General features: G+C 44.6%; 1 protein-coding gene across 1 annotated transcript in view; it reads left to right on the top strand.

The window, feature by feature from the left end:
- MDM4 (MDM4, p53 regulator) overlaps positions 1–12,282 on the top strand; it is a 132,942-nt gene that overhangs the window by 41,829 nt on the left and 78,831 nt on the right. The window contains exon 3 of the mRNA XM_018567817.1: positions 9,927–10,001. Within this exon, the coding sequence (XP_018423319.1) occupies positions 9,927–10,001 (75 nt within the window). The remainder of the gene's footprint in view (positions 1–9,926; positions 10,002–12,282) is intronic.

Genomic DNA, 12,282 nt, shown 5'->3' with positions numbered 1-12,282 from the left:
CAATGCAGAATACCGCCAGCTATAGAGGAATACAACAAATCCCAGCAATAGTACATTATAGCTGGCGGCATTCTGCATTGCGCTGTATAATGTACTATTGCTGGGTTTTGTAGTCCTCTATAGCTGGTGGTATTTAGCATTGTACCACTTTATAATGTACTATTGCTGAGATTTGTTGTACTCTTCTTCTACAGCTGGTGGTATTCTGCATTGCGCTGTATAATGTATTATTGCTGGGACTTGTAGTCCTCTATACAGCGCAATGCAGAATATCACCAGCTATAGAGGAGTACAACAAAATCCCAGCAATACATTATACATACATTATACACTGTATTGCTGGGATTTGTATTCCTATGTATAATATACAGCACAATGTACCATCGGCTATAGAGAAATACAAATCCCAGCAATACATTATAGAGTACCATGCGTGGGAAAGTGCAGGCTTACCTGAGCAGTCTTCCAGCAACGTGCTTCTGAGATCGGACCTGTCTTATCAGCAGCTGTCATCCCCACACACCTGCTCCTCCTTACTACATCTCCCCGCGTCCCTGTGCCGCTCGTTGATGTGGATGGGCAGGAAATGTGAGGCGGGGAGCAGGTGCGGCGTGTGGAGCGCGGATGCGAGCGGGTCTGGCAGCGGCTAGCATGAGGTGGGGAGGAGGTGCGGCGCACAGCGTGTAGAGCTGTGAACAGGGCCAACTGATCGGAAGCCAATTAATCGATTATTGAAAAAGTTGACAACTTTTTCAATAATCGATTATGTCGATTAGTTGTTGCAGCCCTAGTCGCAGTTGCAAATTTTTATGTTGCACAATATCGGCTTAACTTTTTATCAAAACCAAACATTTAGTGAAAAATGCAATAAAGTTAAATTTAGTGCCCCAAAACACAATATAATACCCATTTTTTTTTTTTAAGGTTAAATATAAAAGATGAGGTTACAACAAAATTGATACGTAACATGCCAAGGTTAAAAAAATTGTGTGCGTCTGAAACGGCGACAAAATTCAGAATCTCAAAAAGTCCAAAGACAACGCTTTGAAAGCCCCTACAGGTAATTAGTTTAGAGATGTGCGTAAATGTTGGCCCTAGAATTATTGCCCTCTCTGGCATGCACAGCGATACCCAACATGTGTAGCGCTATCATCTAGGGATGTCCCGATACCCCTTTTTTAAGACCAAGTACAAGTACTTCCCCCTCATGTACTTGCCGATACCAATTACAGATACTTTTTCCTAAAGCGACAGGTGACATTTTTTAAAAAAACAATAGACTAATGATTTTAGGCCAATTTGTTTATGATTATGAAGAACTTTAATTCAAGACTGTTTTAGAACAATAAACATCTAAACTATTCATGTTTTCAACTGCAATCATGTGGGACCGGCCAGGCGGTATTGCGGTGGGAAACCACGCAATCTGCCTGGTTCGAATGCAGATGGGGGCAGCGGGGCTGGTTTTCGGTTTCTTTTTCAATTTTTATTTACTTTGTAAACATTTTTTATTTTAATTAATTTTATTATTTTTACTTTATTGTCTTATTAATTTTTTTATTTTTATTTAGTTACAATTTTAATCAGTTGTTATTTTTTAACTTAATTTTATTTTTACTTTTCCTAACTATTTTTTTCACTTAAATTTATTGCTATCACACATGGGCTAACAAACCCCTGTGTGATAGCATTTGGAGGTGACAGGTACTCTTTATTACATAGTATTTGAGGTTGAATAAAGACATTAGTCCATCAAGTCCAACCTATTTGTAGCCAGTTCTCTATCCACGTACACACCACCTCATCTATGCCCATAGCTCTCAGCTTGTGTAGCAAGCGTTTGTGTGGTACCGTATCAAAAGCCTTTGAGAAATCCAGATATACCACATCTACCGGCTTACCTCCGTCCATATCTCTACTTACCCCCTCATAAAAAGTTAGCAAGTTAGGCAAGAACGATCTTTCCTGAACCCATGCTGATTGTCATTAACTATCCCATTTTCCTGAACAAATTCTACCAGATAATCCTTTATTATGCCCTCTAGCATTTTACAAACTACCGATGTTAGACTGACCGGCCTATAGTTCCCAGGTTGGCACCTAGCCCCCTTTTTGAATATTGGGACTACCGTAGCCCTCTGCCAATCACTGGGGCCCTTTATTGGCCCTGTCATCTCCAACACAGGAGTTCTAGCACAGCACAGCACTGTGCTAGAACTCCTGTGACAAGAACGAGCCGGGGACAGGGGAGGGAGGTGACAGAGCCTGTCGCTGCTCCATGCCCCCTGCCCTGTCGCTGCTCCATGCCCCCTGCCCTGTCGCTGCTCCATGCCCCCTGCCCTGTCGCTGCTCCATGCCCCCAACGCTCCACATGCAATGGAGATGCCTCACGAGCTGCCGATAGCTTTTTTCCTCATGTGAGGACGGCGGCGCAGAGCGGAGGAGCGTCGCGTCACTGCTGTGGGTGGAGCTCCAGGTCGCCGGCCAACTACATTAGACCCCACCTGGAGCTCCGCCCACAGCAGTGACTCGACGCTCCTCCAGCCTGCCCAGAGGACCCCAGCCACCACGGAAGGTAAGAAAAGAAAAACATAGTGCAAGCTTTGGCGCTAGGCATCGGGGCATTTTGACAAGTACAAGTACTCGTCAAAATGCCCTGTATCGGGCACGATTCCGATGCTAGCATCGGTATCGGGACATCCCTACTATCATCACCTGTGAATACGCACGTGGTCGCGGGCGACTGTAAAAAATATTTTTTCCCCAGTCGTCTTACACGACACCCATGAGAGAGGCTCCGCCTCCAGACCGGAAACTCATCAAACCGATTTTAAAAAGGATCCCATCCTCAGTTATTGCGTTTCCTCCGTCCGTAGGAGACATGTCACCTTTTCTCTGGAGCTTACTCTCTAATGGTTTGTCCGACATGGTGGTTACCTGGCTCCCGCCACACTGCAGGCTGACAGCAAGGAAATGACCCGGGCTCCCTTTTCCTTTGGTACCTGGTGAGGGTCTTTACCGGTAACAGCGTCATCCCCAGGATGATTGTGCCCCATCGAGGACTCGCGCGGCCTTGACAAGAATTCCGATAACCGCGTGGCGGCCAAACGTCACTTCCGGTTTAGGGATGCCACAATTTCCGGACGCCGGAGGCCGTGCTCTAAGCCTCGTTCAGGGGAAGGGCCAAGAGTGGTACTTGTGGCAGAAATCTCAGTGCAAGCTGAGTATATGCTGACTGGAGGCAACGCTGGCCGATGGATTCGTCTCAGGCTCAAACTCAAGTAGGGCTGCAGCTAACGATTATTTGCATATTCGATTAGTTAGCCGATTATTAACTTCGATTCATCGGATAAAATTTTAAAAATGAATACCGTCATTTATTTAAAATAAAATACACAAATGCAGACATAGTTTACTTCAGAATAAAACAGGATGCCATTTTTTTAAATCGCACTGGAACACAGGGCATTGCACACACTGGGGATGGGAGGTGCATTTGGGATCCATTGAAATTAATGGCAACGCACCTCCTGCTGCAGAGTTTGTCAGGCCGCAACTGAAAATTACTTTTCCCATCTTTTTTATTTTTTTATGTGTGTGTATTGTATGCATTATATTAGACATTTTAATTTCTTGTATTTAAAATAATGTGAATTGTAAAACTCTAGACCAACATAATAAAATAACTAGGGATGCACCGATATATCGGCCGAAAATTGCACTTTTGGCATAATGCCGAAAGAGCCATATTTCGGCCGATACATCGGCGCATCCCTGGTTTCTTTTCTCCCCGCTGGGCTCTGTTCCAGCGGGGAGAGAAGAAAGTGACAGTCGGCCGAGCGCTGCAGGACGAGAGCGCTGTGAGCGGCCGGCGTCTCTCCTCTCACACCGCTCAGCCGCCTATCACAGTCCGGCAGAGCTGTTTGGGGGCGGAGACAGCGCTGTCACAGGAGGCTGGGCTTTCCTCTCTACACCGCTCGATCAGCCTCCTGTGACAGCGTGACGGAGAGAAAAGCAATGTACACACACTCACTGATCGCTGAGTGTGTGTACATAATTGAGGATATGGTATGTTAACTATATCCTCAATTATGAATGAATGGGAGTGATCTACATCACCCCCATTCATTCATAATGGTGGTTATAGTAAACAAACGATGTTCTCATGTTATCAATGAACAGGAACACTCATAGAAGATTCCTGTTCATTGATAACAGGGGACACAGAAAAAGAGATTGAGGACTTTGTGTTCTCAATCTCTTTTTATATTTTAAATGGGAAATATCGGGTCTGTTTAGACCCCTAATATTTCCCCAAAGCCCCTAAAAGTAAAGTATAAAATAAAAATATTTAATTAAAAATGAATTCATAAATAAAAATGAATATAAAAAATGTAAAAAGTTTATAAAAAATAAAATATTTTTAAAAAATGAAAAAATAAACATTTTCGGTATCGGTTTCGGCCTAACATTTTTTTTTTTATTTCGGTTTCGTTTTTAAAATTTCCATTTCGTTGCACCTCTAAAAATAACCAGACTTTTATTTAAAATAACACACCAAAACATTTTTTTTCTATTTTTAATTTTTAGTTTATTTAACTTTGTTTGTTTTTTTTTATCTGCTTGCATTTAAAATTTTTATGTATTTAACTTTTTTTTTTTTTACTTGCTGGGAGCAAGAGACTGGGAGCCATACCCAGCCTGCTGTTGGATATTTCAAATTGCAATAGCCTGCTTGCTACTGCACTCGCCCACTGCCTGCTCTCAGTCAGCAGAGGAGGGACCTAATGGATAAAGTTCTCCATCAGGTCCTCCTCTGCTGATTGACAGCAGGCAGTGGGCGGATGCAATAGCCAGCCTGCTATTGGCTATTGAATTTCAAAATGTCCAATAGAAGGCTGGGTATGGCTCCCATCCTCTGGAGGCACAGGGCTGAGGAGGCACAGGGCAGCAGCGGTGGTACAAGAGGGGGGTAGCGGGGAAATGCAGTGTCTCCTCCCGCTGGTGCTGGCTGCGGTTGTTTGTGTCCCCCCTGCCACTGCCAATACAGGCAGGGAGAGCAGCGGGGATTGAAAGGGACACAGACCGCTGCAGCCAGCACCAGCGGGGAGGAGAACGGAGGAGCAGAGCGGCAGCAACTAATTTTAAAGCAACTAATCGATGAGAATCGTTGCTAACAATCATTATCGATCATATTCAATTTCATTGATTAGTTGTTGAAGACCTAAACTCAAGTCCCTGTAGATGCAGCGACGACTGGTACAGGTTCTGCTCAGGTAAAAGCTTGATATTTTTTTTTTCCTTGCTATGTCCCTGAGTTTTTGGCTTTGATTAGATCTGCTGCCTGCATGGGAGATCTCCTTTTTGGTGTTGGGGACTCCTATTGTTGTGTGCCCACGGGAGGTTTCCAATATTTAAAGAGCTCTCTAACTGGTGGTCCATCTCCTTTTGCCTTTTAGGCTAAAGCCCCTGATAAAGTTAAAAATGTACCTAGAAAGGTGTTGTCTGTGAGTCAAAACTTAGTACTACTTCTATTAAACCTCTATTTCAAACTTGTATTAAAGGAGAACTTTGAGGCGAGTGAAAATCACTCAGCCTCATAGTTCCAGCCGACCTGTGACAATGAAACTAACACAGGTCGGCTCAATAGATCGGGAAGTTAGCGAACACATACCGGCGCTCACTCACTTCTCGATCTATCCCTGCAGAGAGCTGTGACTGTCATTTTTTTTTTTTCACTTAACTTTATTGCTATCACAGAGGGGGCTGAGAAACCCCCTTATGTGATAGCAAAAGAGGTGACAGGTCCTCTTTATGGAGACATCAAGGGGTCTCCAAGACCCCTAATGTCACCTAGGACCCCCCTGAAGAAGCTGATGAAGCAGAGATCTGCTCCATCAGCTTCTCTCCAGCATCTGAAGCTGGAGAGTGACACAAGAATGCGGAAGTGATGTAATATACAACACTTCCGCATTCTGACAGCGGAGAGGGGACCGGAGGGAGCTTGTGTACCGAGATGGGGGCAGGGATTTGAGAGGACGGGAGGAGCCGGGGGACTGAGCGGCATGAGACGGCCGGAAACAGAGTGAGATCGAGGTGGAGATGAGGACTTGAGGAGATGAGAGGATCCATGGGGGGCTCTGCAGCCTGCATAGCCCACCACAGATCCTGCACAGCCCCCCTGAGATCTGGCAGACTGCAGGGTCTCAGGGGGTCTCTGCAGGATCTGTGGGGGGCTTTGCAGGACTTGTGGGGGTTTTCAGGATCTGTGGGGGGCTTTGCAGTCTGCAAACCCCCCACAGATCCTGCAAAGCCCCCCTGAGATCCGGCAGACTGTGGGTAGGCGGAGGATAAACCTTTAGTTTACCTATCACCGCCCAACTCCAAATTAATAAAATGTAACTTGATTTTCAACCTCCAGGTTTTATGACTTTTAGAGAGAATGTGAGGGTCCCCGGGGTCACCCCCTCTCCAGACCTGATTGTTGATATAAAATGTCCACTCCTAATATATGGAGTGCCTGGTGCCATGCCTTTTTACGACAGCCATAAAAGGCTTAGCAGAGATATGTTTGAATTTCCCTCAGACTGGGCAATAAAAGATCACAGCCAGAGCATCTCTTCTGTGGAATGTGGTGGGGGCCTGTCACATCACTAAATGAAGGCCTGCAGGTGCTCTGAACTGGGGCACAAACACATTCTATTTTTAATATTCAGACTCAGACCCCCTTATCCTCACAGGGGCGCCCGTGTTTTGCCTTGCTTAGGGCAGCCCCAAACCAGAATACACCACTGCGTTCAGGGACCACCAATTGAAATAAATCCGACTGACCCGGATCGCCTTGGTATGCGATCCGGGCCAGTCACAATTAGGCAGCGGCAGCCAATAAACAGGTAGGTTAGACGGCTGTTTCCTCCTCGCTAGGACCCCGGGAGGCCCCCGCAAGCGGCCGTCTAATCTGCCTGTTTAGAGGTCACCGCCGCTGCCTGATTGTGACCGGCCCGACTACAGAGGCGATCCGGGACGTTCAGGTCCCCCATGAGAGCCGTACAAGGCCGTTAGGCAGTGATGTTGAACGTTTCTTAAACCCGAGCGCCCAAACTGCAATGCCAAACTTATTTTCAGCGCTGGCACTTTGAGATAAATTGATTTTTGCTTCGCAGTTTGGGCACTCGGGTTCAAAAAGGCTCGCCATCACTGGCCTAGAGCATCCGATTTGGATAATTTTAGTGATAATGCGCATTCTCCTTTATAATGGTTCTTCTGAAGATGGTTCTCTAGAATAAACATCCTCTTCAGCCACAAGATTTAAATTGTCCCTGGATGATGTAGAAGACCTACTCCAGGGCAATTTATGAAATCTTATAGATCGAGGAGGATAAAGTGCATTTACCAAGGCATGATTTAATGTACCAGAGTCTGCAGAAGAAAATATCTTGTTTTTTCCTGTACATGAGGTGCTTTCCGATTCTGTCCTAAAAGAGTGGCTAGAACCGGAAAAGAAGCCCTTTATGTCTAATAATTTGAAGCAGAGATTTCCGTTTGATAACCCTTTCAGGGTGTGGAATAAAAACCCTAAATTGGACGCACCGCTTTCTAAGATCTCAAAAAAGTCAGACCTAGTATTTGAGGACATGGGCAACCTTAAAGATGTAATGGATAGAAAAATAGAAGTGCTACTAAAGTGAGCATGGGATTCCTCTCTAGCCAATCTTAAACCTGCTTTAGCCACCACCTGTGTCACCAGTAATTTGGAGTCTTGGCTTTCACAGTCGAAAAACTACCTTATGGCCAGCACTCCTAGGGATCAGATTCTGAAATCCCTTTCGATTTCTATTTAAAGCAATGGGTTACATTGCGGATACCTCAGCCAAATCGATTAGAATGACGGCTCGCTCTTCCTCACTCATTAACTTATCCTGTAGAACCCGCTGGCTGGAAGCCTGAGATGGGGATTCAGCCTCAAAACTGCTTGTGTAACTTACCTTCTTACCAGCTGTTCGGTCCTGACCTAGAAGCAGCCCTGGAACGCACAGTGGACAGAAAGAAGGCTTTCCCTGTAAAGAGGAAGAGACAATTCAATAAAAGGTTTTTTTTCGTGACAATAGACCTCGGACAAACGAGGGCAAGGAAGAAAAGAATAAGACGGGGAAGAAAGGGAGAGGTAGGGGAGGCATACTCTTTATCCCCCACCTGCTTAAAACCCCAAGCAGCATTGACACCATCTCTCCAGTGGGAGGAAGACTGGCAGAGTTACTTAAGCAATGGAGCCTGATCTCTGCCAACAGGTACATTTTGGAGATGATCAAGCTAGGTTATCAACTGGAGTTCGACAGTCGTCCTCTGCAAAACTTTATGATGACAGATCTTCCGAAAGACACTGTAAAAGTATGTGCTCTTTGCAGTCTGTTGGGAGTTATCATCCCAGTACTGAACGAAGAGATGAACATGGGTGTTTGTTCTCGTGTGTGTTGTTCAAAAGCCTTCAGAAAAATTCAGACGTTCTGAATTTGAAGTCCCTAAATGTATCCGATAAGATACAAGAAGTTAAGACTGGGTGGCCGGGATGTGAGCGTGAGTGGCCATATCTCACTGCAGCTCTACTCATTCGCTTAATTATCCTGTTCCTCAGCTGATTTCGGGGGAGTGTTGTTTTTTTTTACTTACCTAGTCATTGCAGGTGGTCTGGTGACATAGATTGCCAGAATTGACACCCTGGCTAAGGAATGTGGTCTTATCCGGCAAGATCTTGATAAGATTCAGGGCCGTATCATTAGTGTGGAGACTTGCGTGGGGACTCTAAAAGACACCTCAGGGGCTCATTAGCGTTCCCTAGCAACACCTTACGACCCGGAAGTACTCATCTGCTGTGACCCTGCTTTGAGAGAACAAGCCACAGCAGTGCTCAGCCACTGGATCAGATCTGTGTCTTCCAGCACAAGCGTTCTGGAATCTTTCTGGACTGGACTCTGCTCTCTCCATATACTGATAACAATCTTGGACCAGCAGCTGAGATCGGACTTTCATCTGATGCGTGACAGGCGAGATGTTTTTTTAATATCCTGTAAGTGCATTACTTTTAACCTTTTATTAAACAGCATGTTTCTTTTTCCACTATTGCCAGGTAGATTTGGCATCTCTTCATTTAAGCCTATAAACCTAAGGACATGGTGCCACCCTTCCCTTTTAAAGCACACTTTGCTAGATCAGTTATTTCTTCCTGGACGTTTCAGCAGCAGGCATCTGTTTCTCAAATTTGCAAGGCTTCTACGTGTTCATCGGTTTACAAATCCAAGTTTTACCAGGTGGGCTTTCAAACCTCATCTGATGCTAGTTCTTCAGGTGGCTCTGTTGAGCCTCATCTGTTTTTTGTGGGCCTATTAGGGTTTTGTTTGCTGTGTTGCCTTTCCCTGAGTTGGACTGCTTTTGGGTGCCCCAATGCACCTGAATTTCTTCCAGCAAGTCGAATTCTGTTTATCACATGATTGGATAATTGAAGTGAATATTCACAAAATTTTCTTTTAATGTCATTGTGTTATTCGATCTTTTTACCTTTTTAAGTTGCATTAATGAAATAAATGAACTTTTGCACGATATTCTAATTATTCGAGTTTCACCTGTATATTACTTTTATTGGTAGGCGCAAGTGTACTACTGTACCTTTTTTGAGGAGGCACTGCCTCAATGTGAGCATGCTCTTAGTTTGTGTATTGCAGTGCATGCCTTACAGTTGGAGATAGTTTTGAGTTAGGAAACACACTTTACAGAGATGCCTTGGTGCAGCAGTGTGGCTTTAACAAATATTTGCAAATGTATACAACAAAAACCTCCTGTTTTTTATCGGAGTAGCTAATACAGTTTGTTTTATGAGATCATAAACATATTAGATAAAATATATCTTATATATATTTTTTTCAATCCATCAGGTACGACCTCAACCTGCATTACTGAAGCTCCTGCGTACCGCAGGGGCAAAAGGAGACACATTTACCATAAAACAGGTAAACTCTTTTATTACGTTGCTTTATAATTGTCCTTGTCATTTTTATACTGTACAAGTCACACCATGGTTGTAAGGTGTATGGGCAGCTTAAAACACAATAATACACTGCTCAACAACGTTACGCCTCCCACCCATCTTTGCAGGGAGGAGGCTGTGAGCAGGATCGATCCCTGGTTTATCTGTGAGTGATTAGTGGGGTCTGCAGCAGCAGCGGAGCTCCGAACTGTCAGAGCTCCGGCCGAAGGAAGCCAGAGCTGACAGCAGCTGCTCTGCAGACCGTGGAGCTGCTCCCGCAAGTAAGGTACGCGGTCTGCGACCGTGTGCCTGACATGTTGGCAACATGTGGGCAACATAGTACCGGCTCGCGGGCCAGAGTTGGTCCGCGGACCGGTACTTGGAGACCCAAATTTCCACTCGCCCTCACATTATTTTTACTCGCCAAATGCGAGCAGGCAAATTTTGAGCCCTGCAGTAGTAATGGCTGTGTGTGGAGTTCTTTTGAGGGGACAGCAAATGTACACTGATATAAAAGCTGTACACTCACTACTTTACATTGTAGCAAAGTGTAATTTCTTCTGTGTCGTCACATGAAATGATATAATATATTTACAAAAATGTGAGGGGTGTACTCACTTCTGTGAGATACTGTAAGTACCCGCTATGGAGGCACCCGTGCGTGTTCCTGCATTGGTTGTGTGCGTACATAGACACACACAGCCCTGTGGCAGACTACGGCCCTCCTCTCCTCCCTAAGGCTGGATTCACACCTAGGCAACATCTATTCCATGCATTTCACGCGTGTTGTTTTTGTCGTTTCACACGCGTTATAAAATGTTGTACGTTTTTGTGAGCAGATTTCGGCACATTCATGAAAATGGGCAAAACGCACTTAAAAATGAAAAAAAATTGCAGTGCGCATTTTTCGAGCGCTTTATATTACAGGCGTGAGGAGAGATCAGCATGGAGTATAACATAGAGATTACATGAGGATCACAGAGTCCTCAATCTCTTTTTCTGCAGCCCATGTTATAAATGAACAGGAATCCTCTTCAACTACTACAATTTCAATAACATCTATTTACAAATGACCGGCACAGCTATGGGCACAAAAATGTCACCACAATATGCCAATCTCTTCATGGCTGACCTAGAAAACAGATTCCTAGCCACTCACCCTCACAAACCATACAAATATTATCGTTCTATTCATATTTTCATAATATGGACAGAAGGAGAAGAAAGCCTTTTTAAACTGCCATGAATAATTAAATTACTTCCATTCATCTTTGAAACTCAAAATGAATTTCTCAGAACACAGTGGGGGGAATTTATCAAAACTGGAGCATAGAGAAACTGGAGCAGTTGCAACCAATCAGCATCTCTCTTTAGTTTGCTCAGTCAATATTTGAAAATGAGAGAAGCTGATTGGCTGCAGTGCAAATCTGCTCCAGTTTTGATAAATTCCCTCAGTGTGTTTTTTCTGGATTGTGCCAAAACTGTCAGCAATGGCTAACTCCGTTCTTCTGTGTACAGAAAACCCACAGACAGGTACAGCTACCTCATTAATTCCAGCTTCCATCCTACTCGCACTAAACAGGGTGTCATCTACAGCCAAGCAATCCGATACCACGGCATTTGCTCTGACACTGAGGACAGAGACAAACATCTGCGCACACTGGCTGATGCATTTCGGTGAAAGGGCTACAGGGAAAATACTATTTCTAAAGAAATTTAATCTGCCCTAAACACCATGGGAAAGACTGGATCACATAACGAGGCGATCCTGGACGGTCGGATCTATTTTCATTGGTGGTCACTGAACCTGGGCTCGCATGCCAGCACTCTCTCCCCGTGTGCGCTACCTGGCACGCGTCCCATAGGTTTTCCACCACTGCTCTACTCTGATGCTGTATGCTTTGGCCATGCTTATAGAAGTTCAGTCCAGCGAAAAGACCTTCATTGTACTTTCCTTTCTAGAAAACCTTTTCTGTGAAGACTAAGAACTTCCTGTGCTATCATCATGGCTTCCTTCCTGATCATGTGAGGTAGTATTTTCCCCTGGATTTGGAATTCCTGGGCTGTTGTTCCCTACTGTGTTGACTCTACAGTCCTTCAAATATATCACCTTTGTGAATAATGTCTTAACATTCAGGGACTTTGCAGAGTCCTTGTTTAAGTTCTATTTGTGAAACCATGTCTCCATGGATCTAAAAACTAATACTCCAACTCATGATCTTTGAGTTTTACAACTTCTTAAGCATTTGCACGATCCCTGCACT

Source organism: Nanorana parkeri, unplaced genomic scaffold (genome assembly GCF_000935625.1).
Source record: "Nanorana parkeri isolate BGI_ZX_2015 unplaced genomic scaffold, ASM93562v1 scaffold1098, whole genome shotgun sequence".
Lineage (NCBI taxonomy): Eukaryota > Metazoa > Chordata > Amphibia > Anura > Dicroglossidae > Nanorana > Nanorana parkeri.
This window is presented reverse-complemented; position numbering and strand designations above follow the sequence as displayed.